The sequence below is a fragment of the Cydia strobilella genome, chromosome 11 (assembly GCF_947568885.1).
Source record: "Cydia strobilella chromosome 11, ilCydStro3.1, whole genome shotgun sequence".
In the NCBI taxonomy this organism is placed as follows: domain Eukaryota; kingdom Metazoa; phylum Arthropoda; class Insecta; order Lepidoptera; family Tortricidae; genus Cydia; species Cydia strobilella.
This window is the reverse complement of record NC_086051.1, coordinates 1,184,977-1,205,491: the sequence shown is the minus strand read 5'-3', so window position 1 is coordinate 1,205,491 and position 20,515 is coordinate 1,184,977. Positions and strand designations below refer to the sequence as shown.

Genomic DNA, 20,515 nt, shown 5'->3' with positions numbered 1-20,515 from the left:
ATACGAAGGAAAAAACAGGATAGGAGTTGATTCAGTTAGAAGGTCGAACAATACTGTTCTACCTTAGAGATGGCCAGGGGGCGCCACAAGCCTTCGGGAATTGTGTCATATACTTGGAAATTTCGACCCATGCCACCGTGACCGGATAGCCGAGCGGTTCAGGCACCTGTCCGGTAAACGGGGTACGCTGGTTCGATTCCAGCACTGGACACTGGAGGCCTTGGTCATTTTTTCCTTCGTATATGACATTTATTTCAGTTTATAGTTTAAATAGTAGTGTGTCTACTTGGAAAACCACAAATTAAAAATATTTTCATAGAAAATAATTTAATTTGTTCTTAGTGTGTCGAAGATGTTTTTAAAATACACACCGTATCAGGTAAATCACATTTTAAGTTTTGTCCCAATTCACCCCGGTTGACGGTATTGTTTATTGCACCACAGAGAACAAAATTGAGATGAGTATTATATTAAGGTACCTTTTGCCTGAGGTTTAATTTGAAACCCCCAATTATTTGAACTTGTCAAGACTAAGCTTTGCCTTCAACCCTTCTATACATGATAGTCGTAAGTGAGATGTATTTTTCGTATTTAGTTGGTAAAAATGAATCATCTTTAAATTGCGCGCCCCTCCAAACCACCTGCATAATTATTTTCCCTCGAATTTTCACGAAAACGTACGAATGTGTCTTGCTATTTCAGACAGTCTCGGTACATAAACTGATGTAGCATGACAAATACAAAGAGGATATAAGATAGAGCGGTACTGTCATAGTAGATTTTGTAATCACAGTAAATTCACTGCCATCTATCGACACACTTTAAAACTAAAAATGAAGATTTATAAAAATACGATAAAATGTATTTAAATATGGCTAAATGTTTTTTTATTTATTTGCATTAATTATTTTTATGATTTTGACCCATGTTCTTTCACTGATATGCGTTGAAATTGTTAAATAAAAAACGAAACCGTCAACGCCATCTATACGACAGTAGGCCAAAGCTAGTAGCGCCCTCTGATCGAAAATCAAATTTTCTTGATTTTCGAGGCACGTTTTTTGCTTAGACTGTATCCATCTATTACGGAGTTATATCTATCTTTGACAAATACGAACGTTTCCGAGAAAATATGGAAAACAATTATGCACTGCATCTAATTAAACGCACATCTTAACCCTTTAACGGGCATAAGGGTGTCAAAAATTACGCTAAATTGAACCCTTTAACTTCAAAATCATTGTGGGAAATATATACCCACATTTCCTCTGCCTTATAAAGACAAACTAACGCACACAAATACAATAGAAGTTACTTTCGCAGTGTGCGTTGCTGATTTAGATGTGTGCGTAGGTGCATTGGAGGGGCGTGCAGTTTAAAAATGGTTTGTATCTAAACGTGTTTTTGTATACATAATGGTTGATATTACATAATGCGATTTGCATCTTACATTTACCTTTAATTTATAACTGAACTTTGTGAAATCGAAAATTATGATAGTACGTACTTATAGAAAAACGTGATATATTTGCCCCCCTTTTGCCGTTTGTTACTTTATACTGGAGAACGTATCTATGGCGTATCAAAAACCCGGCCAAGTGCGAGTCGGACTCGCGCACGAAGGGTTCCGTACCATTGCGCAAAAAACGGCAAAAAAATCACGTTTGTTGTGTGGGAGCCCCACTTGAATATTTATTTTATTCTGTTTTTAGTATTTGTTGTTATAGCGGCAACAGATATGGATACAGCCTGGTGACAGACAGACACACACCGGAGTCTTAGTATCTAATAGAGTCCGCGTTTTTACCCCAACCCAAAAAATTAACTTTTTATAACAATAATTATGATGTTTTACCGTAGTCATAATCATAATTAAGCTCCTTTTGAAAATAGGCGATATTACTGCGATGTTCTGCCACCAGAGTGCAGCACTAGCCTTTTTAGTAAACCATAGAGTAACTTATACATACTGTACCTTTAACAGGTTTTTGACAAGTTTTCAGAGATAATAAAATATACATTGATGCATCAAGGCGGTTTGTTTACAGAGGACCTACCGGGAAACGCGAATCCGAAATTTAGCTATCTGCCTCTATCGCTCGAATATGCAAGAGTGACAGATGTTAGATAACGAAATTTCGATGTTCTTGTTTCGCGATAGACCCTCAGATTGTAGTAGTGGCGCCCCCTTCGCAGAGTTTCGCGTAATATTCCCTATTGATACCTTTAATTGAATTTTCGCTAATCGCATTATGTATTTTTAACCTGTAGTATTTACCTACTGCAATATAATTTTGTGTATGGTGCTGCATTGTAACATAGGTTTACATTTGTATCCTTTCGGAATAAACAAGTCCTACAGATCGAACTGTTATTTTTCTCATTTCCTTGACTTATGTACTTGGCAGGCGTGGCTCACTCCGCGATTTCATCGCGTTGCTACAAGTACATGCGGCCCACACCAATTTTGTTGTCTAGCCATAGTAGTTGCCGCGCATCGCTACGGCTTGCGCCACCTAGCCGTCATATCTGTCGTAATATAAGCGTTTTGTTAGAGTGAATCTTCTGTACTTAGGTCTTATGGTTTATTCTGTGCTTAGGTCAGGTGGCCCAAATCCCAAATCATGAAGATACTGACGGAATTTCTGTAAAAATAACTGATTTGACTAGCCAGAGCCACCATCTAGAAAAAAACGGACAAGTGCGAGTCGGACTCGCCCACCGATGGTTCCGTACTTTTTAGTATTTGTTGTTGAAGCGGCAACAAAAATACATCATCTGTGAAAATTTCAACTGTCTAGCTATCACGGTTCATGAAATGCCTGGTGACAGACAGACGGACAGCGGAGTCTTAGCAATAGGGTCCCGTTTTTACCCTTTGAGAAATGCGATTGTAGAGAACAGTCTGACATACATACGATAGTATTTTTGTGCAAGCTGAAACGGAGACCTTCGCTTTCGCTCGGTCAATAAAAGTAAAACTAAAAAAGTATTTCATTTAAAACGTATAATACTTTCCAGCTAGCGTTCCAAATAGGCAAATTTCATAATTACTAATAATTAATATTATTAAAACATAATTTTGTATAACTTTTATGCATAATTATTTTATACTTAGTATGAATCTTGAAATAAAACTATGAAAACGGATTATATCGCGTATACTTATTGAAATTATAATACATCCCATCATCACCATGAATTTTTATTTGGGGATGTATTATAAATTCAATATAAGCGATATAATCCCGTTTTCATAGTTTTATTTCATGAGTAACTATCGCGATAACCGAAGAAAAGGAATCTTCTCAAATGATTTTTACGCCTAAGACAAATCTGTTAAACAAAAACCGGCCAAGTGCGAGTCGGACTCGCGCACGAAGGGTTCCGTACCATTACGGAAAAAAACAGCAAAAAAATAAATCACGTTTGTTGTATGGGAGCCCCATTTAAATATTTATATTATTCTGTTTTTAGTATTTGTTGTTATAGCGGCAACAGAAATACATCATCTGTGAAAATTTCTTCACAGACGGACGGAAGACGGACAGCGGAGTCTTAGTAATAGGGTCCCGTTTTTACCCTTTGGGTACGGAACCCTAAACACCATTGTTTCTAAATACACAAAAGAAACAATGGCTTTGTTTAACATATTAGGGTCTTAGGCGTAAAAATAAAAATCATTTGAGAAAATTCATACTACAAAACATTCACTCGACCACGGTGCGGGGTAAGAGGATCTCAGAGAACACTCCGTTTCGAGGCATCGGGATCTTGTTCACTACGTCTGGGTTTACCTACAACAAATAAATTTACAGTTAAATCAATTTGACAAACTTTTTATTAATTTGACAAATAATCGTAAAATTTGGGAGATAGTCCTGACCTATTCTTAAGGGGCCCACTGACTATCAATCCGCCGGACGATATCGGCCTGTCAGTTGTTCGGAACTGTCAAATTTTTGTTCTAACTGACAGGCCGATATCGTCCGGCGGACTGATAGTCAGTGGGCCCCTTAAAGATCCTTACTGAGTTTCATAGATTTAGGTTAGGAAAATATTTCTCATGTCCAACCACAAGCATGGCGTAGCGAAAAAACTATGGTAAATCATTTTGTCAGTAGGAAAAGGCGGAGATCGACCATTCGCGCCTATATTTTACAAATTTGCCGCCTTTTCTAGTGACACGTTGATTTATAAGACTATAATTATTAGAAAAATGCACCTTAATTCTAATTTCACTGGGCATGAACTCAAGGAAGACTGACGACCCGCAGTCGCGCCATCTCTCCCTTCAGTTCGTCGACGGCCTGCGGCGGCGCAGTGTGGTGGCGCCGCACTAGCTTGGTGAAGCTAAAGATGGTTTGGACGGGCTATTACAAAGGGTTTTATAGACAAACCTACCTTAATCCTAATCTCCCTCGGCATGAACTCATGGAAGAAGTCGTAGAACTCGTAATGCGTGTTGACGACTCGTAGTCGCGCCATCTCTCGCTTGAGTTCGTCGACGGCCTGCGGCGGCGCAGTGTGGTGGCGCCGCACCAGCTTGGTGAAGCTGAAGATTGTTTGGACGAGCTCCTCGGCGCGCACGCGGGCGCGGTAGTCGTATCTGAATGAATGAAATGTGTCATCATTTGTTGTCTTTAGGGCCCCTTGCGCCATCCAGGGTTAGCCCCTAACTCGGGGTTAACCCTTTACCAGGCAAAGGGTGATAATGCCACCCGCATAGTATATCGTCAGGTTTTAGCTCCAAATCTCCTACAAAATATTATATCGGTCCCTGAAAATATTATTTTATGATCTTCATTCACAACATGCTTCTAAATCCAATAATGTTTCTTTGGCAGTCGTTTGAATTCACTTGACCATTAATTTTGGTGATTTATGACGAAAACGGAACACTAGGTACTTAATTTCAGAGAAATAAAAGCAGATAGGATAGGTCGGAGTTTTTTTTTAATATTTTGTAGATTTTGAGTGTTGTAAGGTTATCTAATCTCATACTTTGCTAAACATTCATGCATTTTTGTAATATGACCAGAATTAGGATGTGGGATGACACTATCCCATTACCTTGTTAGAGTTTGACTAAGTGGGAACTATTCCGCCCATATAGCCCGGTTTGTCTTGTCGTATCATGTAATAAAATTCTTATTGTGTTCAACCTATAACTAGGGAATTTGCGTAGTCTTAAAAGTTGCCTTTATAGAGTTGTCCTCTTAGGGGATTTAGAGTTAAAGACTGACTGATGGCAAACGATATACTATGTGGGTGGCATTGGCATATCATATCACCCTTTGCCTGGTACAGAATACAATTATACTAATTTGAATATGGCAGTGGCATTAACGTGAGACACTTCACTTGGTTCTTGTCTGATTTAATTTCTTGTCTTTTTATTACTTATACAGGGTGGAAATAGATTTTGGGGTCAGTGAGGGCAGCTACCAGATCCCGTGTTGCTAGGCGAAAATGGTCTTAGGAGACCTTCCTTCGATTTCAAATTAATGAAGATTGACGTTTACAGATTTTGGAAAAAAACATACAGGGTGCGAGAAAATGGTCATTTTTGACAAACTTTTTTTTGATGCCAATCGATCCCATTCCTGTCCAGGATCAAAAGCTTGTATGGGACCAAAAAGAAATTTCGGGCTAGAAAAGCCATAAATCGAGAAAAACTTTCCCCATACAATTTGTATGAAAATAAAAAAAGTTTTTTTTACATGTATTTTTTTACGACTAAAAATAATAGTGAGTAAAAACCGTACTGATAAATATTTTGAAATATGTCTCACAATAGTTTAAGTGCGTTTATATAAAGTACTTAATAAAACACGCTCGTTCTTCGCGGCCTAGTAAAGGGTTAAACCCGGAGTTCCCAGTACAATTTAACCCTTTAACGGTTAACTCCGAGTTAGTGGCTAACCCTGGATGGTGCGAGTGGCCCTCGAATGTCTAAATACGTATAGGAAGTGTGCATGAAAATTGGGGCCATACGTATAGGAAGTGTGCATGAAAAAGGGACCTTATTGTCGATGGCGCTTACGCCGCACAGCATCGCGCGGCATTGTATTTATATCAGAGCGTCGTTTATAATGGCGTAAGCGCCATCGAAAATAAGGTCCCTTTTTATAGAAAATATCACAATTATGCGCGTCAACTTTAAGGGGCAGCACAGGAGTCCCCTGTTGCGAAGTATAATGGCAAGTTTATGTTTTCAATTTAGGCTCCTAGATGGCAAACCCTCCAACGGGACGGGAGTCCGGGATCCACTGAATTAAAGAAATAAAAAAGTCAGATTTCGTACTCAAATACGGAGGCCTTGAAGCACTCGAAACGTCAGAAGCAAAATGGTGTTAAAGCGTGACGTCACTCCGTAAAGAGTAAACAAGAAAATAATTAAGTCGCTATTTCATTGAAAGTTGCGACTTAATAGCATAAATTATTGCTCCTGTGTGCTTTCTCGAACGTGATATTACATTGTTGGTAACAGACAAAAAAAATATACTATGTCTAATTTATATAGATCTTAACCCTTAAATGCATGATTTTTTGTATAACTTTTTAATAAATTGAAATAGATGTGTCATGCTGTATAAAAGTAATAAATGTGATTTTGGATAGCTGCATATTGAGCCACGGACCATCAAATATACGATGCATATATACATCATTATGCATTTAAGGGTTAAGGCCAATGGCATTCAACGGTTTGTATTGGGATGTTTCATAGTGTGTGTGTGTGTGTTTCTCTTTTGTCGGGTGGCAATAAATGTTTTATTATTCTTATTCTTATAGTTCTCACTTCGTAGATATTAGTTGCCGCAATTGGCCCTAAGATTTATTAAAAAAAAAAAAAAAAATTACTTGGGTTCCAGTTTCGTTTCCAAAAACTTATACAGCCTCTTAGTTATCCACGAAGCATTGGCAGGTTGGAATCTCTTAGGCGGCTTATACGTCAGGTCCTTAACGAAAGCCTTAGGCAACGCCTCTGTAGGTATACCCATGGGTTTAGGCTTTAGCTTAGGCTTCCTAGGTTTAGGCTGGGCCATGTGGCGCGTGGAGTATTCGAGTTGGATGGGTGACATCAAGTTGAATTTGCGGGTCGGTTTTAATGATTTTTGCACTTCATCTCTCTGAAAAAGCAGTAAAAATTATATGAGACAGAGGATATATATTTCCCACAATGATTTTAAACTTTACTTCATAGTGATAGTCAAATATAACAATATTTTTTAGTTTTTTTAAGTTTTTTTACAGATGACGCCAGTAAAGGTGTCCAATTCTTGTTTCTTTTGAAGACATAATACCATATCTAAAAACTAGAACTAAAGGAAACCCATGCTAGCGCCATCAATAAAAAGATTTGACAGTTGCCAACCCCATTTTATGAAGTTGTAAATAAAAGTCTACTTACTATTTTCTGCCTCCGCTCCATGTTTGCCTGCGCTATCTTCTGCATCTGCATCATCAGCATAGCTCTCTTGGTTTCAACCGACACATCATGAACCCTCGGTTCCGAAACTCTTTGCACCGACGGCCTACTTAATTCTCTTTCAGACTCATTATTCTCAGTAATATCATTGTCAGTTTGCCTGGAAACGCCTTCGAAATCTATCTCTTCATCAGACATCATATTACTGTCAAAGACTAAGAGAGAAACTCCACGTTTTTCTGGCGTTTTGTATTTAGAATTGAGTGCTGATATAAAATCGTCGTTATCTCGGTCATCGTTTTCTGGCTCTCTAATATCACTTTCTTGTTCATGAGACATATCATGGTCTTCATTATCTGATTGCTGTTCTTCCTCAAATTCTATCTCTTGTTCTGATTCTTGTTCTGATTCCATTTCTTGTTGAGACTGTTCCGCGTCTTCTAACTCTTGTTGAGATTCGTCCTGATCAGATTCGATTTCTTGTTTAGATTGATCTTGTTCATCTATCTCTTGTTGAGATTCCTCCTGATCAGATTCGATTTCTTGTTGAGATTGATCTTGTTCATCTTCTATCTCTTGTTGAGATTCCTCCTGATCAGATTCCATTTCTTGTTGAGATTGATCTTGTTCATCTTCTATCTCTTGTTGAGATTCCTCCTGATCAGATTCCATTTCTTGTTGAGATTGATCTTGTTCATCTTCTATCTCTTGTTGAGATTCCTCCTGATCAGATTCCATTTCTTGTTGAGATTGATCTTGTTCATCTTCTATCTCTTGTTGAGATTCCTCCTGATCAGATTCCATTTCTTGCTGAGATTGTTCATGTTCAGATTCGATTTCTTGTTGAGATTGTTCCTGTTCGCCTTTAGTTTCTTGAGGTTCATCTATCTTTTCTTGAGTTTCATGCTCAGAATCAGCCTCTATTTCCTGCTGAGAATCCTCTTGTTCAGATTCTATTTCCTGTTCAGATTGTTCCATCTCTTCTTCATTTTCAGGTTCGGATTCCCTTTCATCTTGCATACATTCAAATTCATTTTCCTGATCTTCAAGACCAGATATAACTTGTTCTGAAGCTTCATAATCTAAAACTTCTTCACTGTGATGTATAGATTTTGAGCGTATCGAAGTGCCACGACGTGAAATATCTTTGCCTAAAGTTTCTTCTACTATTTCATGCCCAGATGCAGACATTCCTTGACCATAAGAAGCATTCATAGATATCTCTGGCCCCGAATCGTTATTATCAGGTATAGGTATGTTTACTGATTCTTCAGGATTAGCTGGATTTTCGGATATTTCAGGCTCCATACTATCGTGAAGAGATTTGTGGTAAGATGTTTGGTATTCCGAAATTAGTGGGTCGGGCACATGATGGATCGAGGTCCCATGGACAGGGGATTCCAAAATGGGAGACCGATTGCTTGAAATATTACGATTGGATGATCTGTGGTCACGGATATGTTGATCGTTGATGTCGTCTGATACAGTCTTGTTTTTGGTTTTGTCCTTTGATGCGTTATCATCACTGTTAGCATCTTCAATGACTGTCTTATTTCTTGTTTTGTTAATGTTTGATGCATTTTTATTATTATCATCTTCAACAACAGTTTTGTTTTTGGATTTGTTCATCTTTGACGCATTTTTGTCATTTCCATCTTCAGTGACTGTTTTATTTTTAGTTTTGTCAAACTTTGTCGTTGTTTTATTGTAAAGTTCAGTTTGACGTTTAGCGGATTGCTCCATGACTAAGGCACGCAAGGATTTCCGTGTAGTATACTCCTTGCCTAAAGTCTGGCGTATAGTTTTTCTTGTGGTACGATGAGAATCCCATTCGGAGCCCTCAGTGCTTGAATTTCTCGATCCCTCACTGCCTAAAGTACTTTCTTGGACTGGTGCTAAACTGTGCTTCATGTTCATAGTTTCATAGACGCTTTTTGATTTTCTAAAAGTGGTACTGCGACCTATTGGCCTGAAAGATTCGTTGTCGTTAGTCATGTCTTGTAATTGTAATAATACTGCCTCTGGTGATTTGACTTTAGAAACTTCTTTTTTCCTATTTGTTGTGTTGTGAGTAGAATTGTTTGGTGTTTCTTCTACTATATCCTCTTCATTTTGATCATTATCTACTGATGCGTCTACGATTTTGTGACTCTTATTTGAAATATTTTTGCTCTTGTCTGCATTTTCCTTAAGTTTGCTAAGGTTCTTGCGAATATCAGTATTTTTTTGATTTGGCATAACTTCATTGTTTTGTTCCGCTACAGTAGCAACTTCTTTTTCCGCAGCATCACTTAACTTTTCATCCTCGTTATCGTTCCATACCATTTCTTCCATATCCTCATCTTGGTCTTCTTGAGGCTTTTCTTCCTCACTTTTATCTTTCTCAACCATATCCTCATCTTGATCTTTGGTTGCTTCATCAGTTTGGTTTTGGTTTTCCTGTTCCTCCAAACTTAGTTCCTGGTCTTCTTCGGTTTGTTCCTGTTCTTCTTCGCTTTGTTCTGGTTCTTCTACACTTTGGACTGGTTCTTCTTCGCTTTCTTCTTGTTTTCCTTCGCTTTGTTCTGGTTCCTCACTCTCATTTACATCTTCATTTGTTTTGCATGCTTCTTCTTGCCTTGCTTCTACATACTTATCTGGATTTTCTTCTGTTTTGTTTGATTCTATGTTTGGTCGCCTTTTTTCAGATTCACCACTTTCTCCGTGTAATTCAGCCATTTTATCTTCTAATGATTGTTCATTCTCAGCTAATCGAGTAATTTTATCAGCGACGGGATAATTTTGTTGTTGCTTAGCAACCACTTCTTCTATCTGCACATTTGATTTATTTTGGAAAGATTTATATTTCACACTTGTATTAAGTTCAGTTTTGCTTTTCTCATGTGTTTTGTTTACTTTTTTAGACACATCCTTTAATTCTACATCTTGACCTTTGTCGGCATCATCTATGTTTTCATTCGTGAGTGTTTTATCATTTTCATCATCTTGTATCACACTCTTATATGCGTGCTTATTGGTGTGATTTAAAGATACGTCTTCTGTAAGCGTATTATCTTGATTTTCGTCTTGCAGTTCCATATCTGTATCACTCATTCTTGAAGCTTCTTGTGCCCCAATCATAGTAGATGATGGTAGAAGAATCCAATCATCATTATCAATTTCCGTGGTATTACTTGGCGTTAGAGATGGCATTCGCCTACTACGAGTACCCAAACTCACTCTCTTGTTATTATTCTTTTTGAAACCAAATACTTTATGTTGGACCTCTGAGTCCTCCTCACTATCAGAGAAGACAAAATCTGTGAACATGTTTTTTCTTTTATTTCCCACTTGACCGAAGAGATTTGGACGAGTCTGTTTGTTTGTTTCTGGTTCAACAGTCTTATTTATAGTTTTATTAGTAGAGTTGAGTAAAGCATCAGGAAAAACCGGTCGATTCCTAGGTCCTTTATTGAAGAGGTTTTTTGGAGCGACCTCTATAGATTGGTTTTCGATGTATGTCTTTCCGAGGGACTTGCGTGAGCCCATAATGTCGTCGAATTTGGCTTGAGTTTGTCGCTTCTGGTTGAAGAGCCTCTGCTGTGGTACAACTATGCTGGCGACTGATTCGTTGTCACTGCTTTGACTCTGTTGAACCGATTGGCTCTGCTTGTCATCTCTGAAACAGTGAAAAAAAGTTGTAAGTTTATTGGGTCCTTCAGGTGAAAGGCCCAAACATGAAATTATAACTACTACCAGTCCTTAAGTACAACTATGGTCCAGTTTTTGACTTTGATTGTTTGACCCTATATGGGCCATACAATAATATGTATACCAACTATTTCAAATGTGTAACTAAGTGTATGGATGAATAAAGCTATAATAATAATATATAGATTATTATAAAGACATCTTTCTGTACATTCATCATCATCATCATTCATCATGCTGCTGCTTTGCTGGGACGTCAGTTAGCCGCGACCACGACCAGTGAAACCTGTGTCGAAACGTCGGTAAATAAAGGTAATAAAATAAATTCGCGATAGACCCGATTTTAAATGTGATTTAATATCTTTTTGTACGCCAAAAGGCAAAACATAGTGATACCAAATAGACAATTTTATACACCACTGTGACAGTTTCACCTATGTTTTACAAATAAACACTTTGACGATTGATTAGATCTAGGATCTCTAGAACTGTGTCAGACCTACTTGTTCTTTAGTCACTTTTTCTTTAGTATCATCATCTTCCTCGCGTTATCCCGGCATTTTGCCACGGCTCATGGGAGCCTCGGGTCCGCTTGACAACTACACTTTTTCTTTAGTATATGACATCTATTTAGATAATCTGGCCTAGTGGGTAGCTATGTAGTGACCCTGCATATGAAGCCGATGGTCCCGGGTTTAAATCCTGGTGAGGGCATTTATTTGTGTGATGAGCACAAATATTTGTTCTCGAGTCATGGGTGTTTTCTATATATGTGCCATTTTCAACCAAAAGGGTACTTATTGTCGCTTGTCAGTAAGGTGCTATTTCCATATAGCTTCAATTAGAAATCAACCTTATCAACAAGTGACAATGTGGTACCTTTTGGTTGAAAACGTCACATATTTAAGTATTTATAAATATTTATGCGACCATGGAGGGAAGAGCGTCCTCAAAGTAGACCCCAGATGCGTTGGGACGACGACATTAAGAGGACTGCGGGGAAGCAGTGGCTCCAAGTCGCACAGAACCGTGACGAATGGCGCAAAATGAAGGAGGCCTACACCCAAAGGGTAGGAATGGGCTAAAGAGAGAGAGAAAGTTAAGTTTATAAGGAACTTACTTCTCAACTTCAGACTCATATTCCTGCAGCAGGTCGTCAGTCATCTTGTTAGTGTCCAGGGCTTCGAGGACGTCCCGGCTGCTCCCTTCCAGCCTCTTCCACCAGCTGGCACCTGGAATTCATTCATATTATCTTGAATCTGTGAATCTTGTTGTAATGCTCGAAGGATGATATTGAGGTGTAGCCTCGCGTGTCTGTTGTCTTTGGCGGTCAAAGGGAGATATCATATACTAACCCAGTTCGTTTTATTTAGCATTAGAATAAACCGGCCAAGTGCGAGTCGGACTTGCGCACGAAGGGTTCCGTACCATTACGCAAAAAAATCACGTTTGTTGTATGGGAGCCCCACTTAAATATTTATTTTATTCTGTTTTTAGTATTTGTTGTTATAGCGGCAACAGAAATACATCATCTGTGAAAACTTCAACTGTCTAGGTATCACGGTTCATGAGATACAGCCTGGTGACAGACGGACAGACAGACAGCGGAGTCTACTAAAGATTAACTAACGTCAAGATTGTTTACCTTTTTAGGGTTCCGTACGCGTTTTTACCCTTTGCGTACGGAACCCTAAAAAGGTATACAATCTTGACGTGTCTTTTTATTGAAACATATTGAAAAAAGCTTTTAGAAAATTTGTTTATATTACTTATGAAAGCAAAATAATGTAACGCATAAGATCGTATATAATTTATAATTGTAACATATTTCCTGTGACTTATTTATCAAAAGTGATTTTTTAGGGTTCCGTACACAAAGGGTAAAAACGGGACCCTATTACTAAGACTCCGCTGTCCGTCTGTCTGTCTGTCTGTCACCAGGCTGTATCTCATGAACCGTAATAGCTAGACAGTTGAAATTTTCACAGATGATGATGATGTAATTGATGTATTTCTGTTGCGGCTATAACAACAAATACTAAAAAGTACGGAACCCTCAGTGGGCGAGTCCGTCTCGCATTTGGCCGGTTTTAATAAAAAGACAGTCAAGATCGCTTACCTTCTTTCTAATGCTAAAAAAAGAACTATAAGTAAACGTAAGAATTATGGTGCGCCATTTTATTTCAAGTTGTACACAACACTTTCATTATATTTTATTCAAACATTTTTATGTTATTTCTACTGAGAATGACAAGCTCTTTGAATCCTGATAAGAGAAAAAAGTGCCGCAAGATTTTTATTTCTTTTCCGTTACCATTTTTCATAGATGAGATATATAGGAGCCAGGAACACTGGGATAGCTAATTAAAAAGGTCAATGCACGTCTGTTCGTATTCAAAGATATATTCGAAGACAAGTTACAACTACCACCAAATTATGACATCGAATTATTTATAAAAATCTTAACCTACCCGCGAGTTGACTGACCGAGCGATCAGTTGTGATACGTGTCTATGTATGTACCTGCGGTACTATACATGTACATATATCACACCCTACCACTTAACTAAAACTACATAGTATACGGTCGTCGGCCATGTACTAATATGGCAAGTAAGGATCCTGTGAAAACTTCTCCTCCAGGCCAGATGAAATTAACCCTACTAAAACTAATAAATGCTACTAAAACTGATATGGAAAAGCCGTCCCCACTATAGATAGTCGTATCTACTCTATCTCTTACCTATTACCATAATAAACTGACAACAGAACTTTCTTAAATATAGTTATTTATAAAGTACACAATAAACAATTATAATACTGGTTATAATCTACTTTTTTTTATCCTAATAATTGTATTATTACAAATAACAAATAAGTACCTAATATAATATGGGATTACCATATCTTTCTACGGGCAATGGCACACGTTTAGGTATCGGGGCGGGTGGCACAGAGGCGAGCTCCGGTGGCGGGCACGGCTCCGAGTTCTCATGGTTATCGTCATCGTCCGCCGCTGGGCACGCCGTTATAGCTAAGCGTGAGTTATTGCGTAACTGATCTATATGCCTTTTAATAATTTGACCGTCTTCCCTTTGCACCAAATAATTACGCGAACCTAATTGTTCCGTGATCGTACCGCTAACCCATTTCTCCCCCTTGCTAAAATTTCTAGCCCAAACATTATCATCTACACTACACGACCTTGAGACGCCCCCCGCGTTTTCGCGCTGTCGGAGCTGCGCGGCGCGCGCACACTCGTGCGCCGTGGCGCCAGCATCGGCGCGCAGCAGGTCAAGTCGTGTGCGCAGACCTCTTCGCTGCAGCAACCTCGCCGGCGACTCGCCCGTGCTACTGTGAATAGAATTCCTATACGCCAGTAAATATGACTGGAGCGCAGCGTCCACGTCTTGCCTATCCCGTAACGCCTTATAAATTGTTTTTTTGACTAGCTTTACTGCACCTTCCGCTGCTCCGTTTGAAGATGGATGATACACCGGAGAGTAAGTTTGTTTTATGCCATTAAATTGCATGAACTGAGTCAGTTCTCCACTCGTGAACGGCGGGCCATTGTCCGATACCATCATCTTGGGTAGCCCGAAACGCGCAAATATCTCCCTTAAAACTCTGATGACGTCATCTGCCGTCGTCCTCGTCATTTGTTTTACTTCGATCCATTTGGACGATGAATCTACGACAACTAAATAGGTCATGCCGTTTAAGGGTCCTAGGAAATCCATATGCAACCTACTCCAAACTTCTTCGAGATATGGCCAAGCTTGTGGTGTAGATTTGGCTGGAGCTGGTGCTTCCAAAGCGCATGTGGTGCATTCTCGACACGTTTTCTCGATTTCAGCATCGATGCCGGGCCACCAAACATAGCTCCGGGCAAGACTTTTCATCTTGACCACTCCAAAGTGGCCTATGTGCAGCTCACGCAGAACATCAAATCTTAATGACGTGGGTATCACCATTCTGTAGCCCCACATGATACATCCTGCTTCTGAGTACAGTTCGTGACGCCTTACCCAATACGGCTGCAGCTCAGGATCGTCGCACTTTGCCGGCCACCCTGACTGTAAGTACATAACCACTTTTCTCAGTAGACTATCTGTTTTTAAATTCGTTTTGACTTGATCACTAGTAATTGGTAAGAAATCCTGTACGAATTGTACATATGTTACCTCTGTCCTGTCCGCTGCTTGCTTCCCCACTGGTAACCTGGACAGTGCGTCAGCTCCATTTTTGTCCGTAGGCACGTATTCTATGTCATACTGGTAACCAGATAAAATTACCGCCCATCTTTGTAGTCTGCTCGCGGCCATCGATGGAATACCTCCCTTATCTCCGAAAATTGATACCAACGGCTTATGATCGGTCCTTAGCAAAAACCTTCGGCCGTACAGGTACTGATGGAATTTTTTTATACCAAACACAATTCCCAAGGCTTCTCTTTGAATCTGAGAATAATTTACCTCCGCCGCATTGAGCACTCTGGACGCGTACGCAACAGGCCTTTCCGTTCCATCTGGCATCTGGTGCGAAATCACAGCGCCCACGCCGCTCGAACTCGCATCCGTAGTTAGACATAAGGGAAGTTCAGGGTCATAGTGCGCCAACACCGAACTGGAAACCAAACAACGCTTGATGGCATTAAACGCTTCCGAACATTCCTTGGTCCAAATAAACGAAGCCCCCTTCCTTAATAATTTGTACAATGGTGTTAAAGTCATACTTATATTTTTAACAAATTTCCCATAGTACATAATCATTCCTATGAATGAGCGAAGCTCGGTTAAATTAGCCGGTATCGCCATGTCCTTTATGACTTTTATCTTTTCCGGACACGTGTGAACCCCTTGTTTACTAATACGAAACCCTAAATACGTCACCGACTCCGCGAAGAAAGAGCATTTTTCTTTCTTTACTTTCAACCCAAATTTCTCGAGGCGTCCTAGCACTTGATGTAATGTACGCAAATGATCCTCCCTGTCTACTCCCGTTATAATTACGTCATCAAGGAAAACACCTACTCGCGGTAAGTCTGCAAAAAGTTGTTCTAGTTTCCTTTGAAATATCCCCGGACTCGATGAAAGCCCATAGATCAGCCTATTATACATATACAAGCCTTTATGTGTGTTGATCACGGTATAAGGTTTGGATGCCTCGTCCAACTCGAATTGTGCATATGCTTGAGACAAATCAATTTTTGAAAACGTTTCCCCCCCGTGTAACTTGACCAGCAGGTCTTCCCGTCGGCCCGTCCGCGAATACATCCTTATACCTAGAAATCAATGAATCCATAGTAAGTTCCAATTTGGTATCGATCTTATTACAACTAAACTGGTCCAGACCCATTGTCTTCCTAACAATGGGTTTTTGCCCCCTTCTATAACAAATAAATCTAAAGTTATCTCTTTGTTTTTATATTTAACTATCGGTGTAATTTTACCGAATGGGCGAAAACCTCCTCCCGCGTAAAAGTTGAGTAATACATTAGATGTTAAAATAGGTAAATTTTTAAATAATTTTTGATAGCAATCTAGACTTATACATGAAATAGCACTACCGGTGTCAACTTCCATTTCCAAACATATACCGTTAACGTCCAACGTCATCATAAACGGCTTATAACGACTTAAACTGCCTACAGATAAAGCGTTAAATGGTACCTCGTTCAATAACTCCTCCTCATCATCTTCATTCGCGCCCAACGCATGTACTCTCGCTCCGGTTTGTAGTCGGGGACACACCTTCTTCAAATGTCCTTGTTGCATGCATACGCGACAAGAATACATGCGGAATTTGCAAGTTGCCGCGTCATGACTGCCGCCACAAACACGACACTGGCCCTGATCGCGACCGCGCTGCGCTTCTGCCGCTCCCGCTCCGGGCGCCGGTCTCGCCTGCGCGCGTCCGCCCCATGCCTGCGACGCCGCCTTGCTGCGCCCCGCTGCCTGGTTTGCCCCGTTAGCCCTCCAGGTCCCCGACGAGCCCTGCGTTCTGGCCCCGCTTGCCGATGCGTAAAGCACTTCCACGACCTCTTTACTAGTGCCGCGCGTCTTACTATCGACAGCCGCCGCGTCTTTCTCTGCTGCCTCCATGGCAACCGCTAGCTTCCAGGCCTTGGCGAATGACAACTCGTCTTCTACAAACAACCTCTGCCTAATAGTATCGTCCGCTATGCCGCACACGAATTGATCCCGCAGATTATTTTCCAGTTCCGTCTTAAAATCACAATATTTAGTCAACTTCTTTAAATCCGCGACATAAACTGCCAACGACTCGTCTTTTTTTTGTATTCGTTGACGAAATTTGTAACGTTCCGCCATTATGCTCCTTTTAGGTTGTAAATGATTAGTCATCAGCTCTTTTAGCGCTTCAAAGTTCTTTGTTGACGGTTTGTCCGGCGTACACAATGTCACTAGTAACTCGTAACTTGCACTGCCCATCACTGTAATTAACGTAGGGACTTTCAATGTCTCCGTTACGGAATTCACTATGAAATATTGTTCTAACCTATCCACATACAACGCCCAATCGTCCGTGTTAGGATCAAACGGTTGCAACTTTCCAATCGACATTATAACACTGTCTTTTCACTGCCGCACGCTTAATTGTCCGAATTCGTCGCCAAATGAGATATATAGGAGCCAGGAACACTGGGATAGCTAATTAAAAAGGTCAATGCACGTCTGTTCGTATTCAAAGATATATTCGAAGACAAGTTACAACTACCACCAAATTATGACATCGAATTATTTATAAAAATCTTAACCTACCCGCGAGTTGACTGACCGAGCGATCAGTTGTGATACGTGTCTATGTATGTACCTGCGGTACTATACATGTACATATATCACAATAGACTGGATTGCGGTAACGGAATGGAAGGACTGAAAAATGTCTAGAAGTTTTGGGACACTTTTTTTCTCCTATTAGGGTCGATTGAACTCGTGATTCTGAGTAAAAATAACATGAAAATTCTCAAATTCGAAAAAGAGTGTAGTGTACTACTTATTTTTATTTAAATAAACTTACGCCTCGGCGCCTCAATATCAGTGTCATCCGGCAACATAGATGGCCTCTTCATCGGTGACAAGACAAATTTGTCGCTCTTCACAAATTTCTCCACCACAGTCGACAGTGGGCCCTCGGACTGTGCTGTTGAGGCGGAGCTCAGGGTTCGTCGGGTACGTCGCCGGGGGGCGGTGAAATCCTGGGACCGGGCAGGCGAGGGGACTTTTGACAGTGACTTATTGGACATCTTGAGGTGCCTAAAATTAATATTATTGTAAAAGTGAGTACCAAAAAGTAAGTAAGTGTTGAATGTGACCACAAATTATGCATGATTATGCATAATTTAGGCTAAGTTATTTTATTGTATACAATTTTGCATGATACTTGTATCTTAAGAAAGCAAATAAAGAACTGAAACTGAAATCATTCTGATGGATGAACCCTAGGGAGATGGGTTACTATTAATTCAGGAGACAAGTGTAACAACTACACAGAGATAGCATTATTCTCTGCAATTTATATTAATATAAAATACTGTAACACTGTTAGAGCGCTGGTGGCCTAGTGGTAAGAGCGTGCAATACCAATGAGTCTTTCGGAACTTATGTACGAAATATCAGTCGCTTTTCGGTGAAGGAAAACATCGTGAGGAAACCAGACTAATCCCAACAAGGCCTAGTTTCCCCTCTGGGTTGGATGGTCAGATGGTAGTCGCTTTTGTAAAAACTAGTGCCTACGCCAAAAAACGGGACCCTATTACTAAGACTCCTCTGTCTGTCTGTCACCAGGCTGTATCTCATGAAAATTGAATGAAGATTATGTATTTCTGTTGCCGCTATAACAACAAATGCTAAAAATAGAATAAAATAAATATTTAAGTGGGGCTCCTATACAACAAACGTGATTTTTTTGCCGTTTTTAGCATATTGGTACGACTCGCACTTGGGCGGTTTTTAGCATTAGAATCTTTTCTAAGAGTTTTTCTAATGCTAAAAGAAACGAAGTATACTTATGCTGTCTATATATTGCCAAAACGAGACAAAATGTACAAAACAGAGGTATTATTTCAATTACTTGTAGAATTATAACATAACATAGTCAATGTAAGTAGATTTTAACTAAAACGTATGCAAATTATCAATAAACAGATGTTAAAATAACACGTTGAAACAGTCATATTTAGCCACTGCATTTGTTGTTTTCGTATGAGATTTACATTTCTTCTATAATGCGCTTTAGGCACGCTGGCAATTACTTTGGTTTATCTCAAAAAAATGCCAATAAACTAAAACTCTTCATTAAATCTGAGAATGATCGAGAAGTGATTATAACAAAGCGAGTTGCTACTTACTTCTAAGGAAACAAATTATTTCACTGCACCACTAATATAGTTCTAAAATTGCACAATAATTTTTAGTGATTATATTTTCTTATTTCCATCTTAATTCACTTGTATAAATACTATGTCTATGCTTTATTATCTTTGCATTGAGTAACATCGAAATAAATAACCGTTTTAGTCAGTGATTTGAATTTGACACTAGACACTTAGACACCTGTTCCGTTTCACGTAAGCGCTGTGAATGATTATTTAATTTTGTTGGTTGATACCAAGTTGATACAGTCTGGCAAAAAAAGAGTAGAAATTAAAAATTAAAAAGTGCCAACACTGTAGTCGTCCCGTTTTTCTTAGATTGATTTGAAAGGGACAACACTACAGTGTTGCCACTTTTTAATTTCTACTCTTTTTTGCCAGACTCTACCATGTTGATGCATAAAGTTGGTCAAGCAAATCTTGTCAGTAGAAAAAGGCGCGAAATTCAAATTTTGTATGTGACGATATCCCTTCGCGCCTACATTTTTTAAATTTGCTACCTTTTGCTACTGACAAGATTTGCTTGACCAGCTATAATAGACATATTATAGTACAACAAGTCTGGCAAGAGTAGATATTAAAAAGTGGCAACACTGTAGTGTCGTCCCGTTTTTCTTAGATTGATTTGAAAGGGACAACACTACAGTGTTGCCACTTTTTAATTTCTACTCATTTTGCCAGACTGTTGTACTATAGTTGGTTGTAGTTATAGTTGAATGTAGAGGAGATATTACAAATATATTGACGAGTATGGACGGTATAGAAACGACGATAATCTCTTTCGGCAGAACTGTTGCAAAAGTGACCAGCTTTCAGCTGTAAATAATAATTCCGGTGGCGCTAGGTAGGCTCTGGGACCAAAGAGTTGTAATATATAGGAGATTCTGTGACATGAACCATAAGGCCCCTCCAGACTATGTGCTTGAATCGCGGCGCGACTTCGCGGAGAGAACATGTCGCGACGTTGACGTATGACTCCATACTCGCAAACTTCA

General features: G+C 39.5%; 1 protein-coding gene across 2 annotated transcripts; it reads right to left on the bottom strand.

Moving 5' to 3' along the window:
• Positions 1–3,193: 3,193 nt before the first annotated feature.
• Positions 3,194–19,673, bottom strand: LOC134745354 (FK506-binding protein 5-like). Of its 2 annotated transcripts, XM_063679378.1 has the most exons (8): positions 19,497–19,673; positions 18,167–18,402; positions 12,246–12,357; positions 10,469–11,093; positions 7,418–10,432; positions 6,868–7,136; positions 4,405–4,609; positions 3,194–3,797 (listed from the first exon to the last, which is right to left on the bottom strand). In XM_063679378.1, exons 2-8 carry the CDS (start codon positions 18,390–18,392, stop codon positions 3,711–3,713), a joined length of 4,539 nt encoding a protein of 1,512 aa, XP_063535448.1. In that variant the 5' UTR covers positions 18,393–18,402; positions 19,497–19,673; the 3' UTR covers positions 3,194–3,710. The 2 variants fall into 2 exon arrangements, with proteins under 2 accessions (XP_063535448.1, XP_063535447.1); XM_063679377.1 differs by having other exon boundaries at positions 3,196–3,797; positions 7,418–11,093; positions 19,497–19,672.
• Positions 19,674–20,515: the final 842 nt, after the last annotated feature.

Bases quoted from the DNA above. Each gene is read 5' to 3' on its own strand.
- LOC134745354 (XM_063679377.1), bottom strand. From the start codon at position 18,392: ATGTCCAATAAGTCACTGTCAAAAGTCCCCTCGCCTGCCCGGTCCCAG. The intron at 11,094-12,245 runs GTAAGTTCCTTA...TCACTGTTTCAG, and splicing joins TATGAGTCTGAAGTTGAGAA to AGATGACAAGCAGAGCCAAT. The intron at 3,798-4,404 runs GTAGGTTTGTCT...TATTTGTTGTAG, and splicing joins CGAGGGAGATTAGGATTAAG to GTAAACCCAGACGTAGTGAA.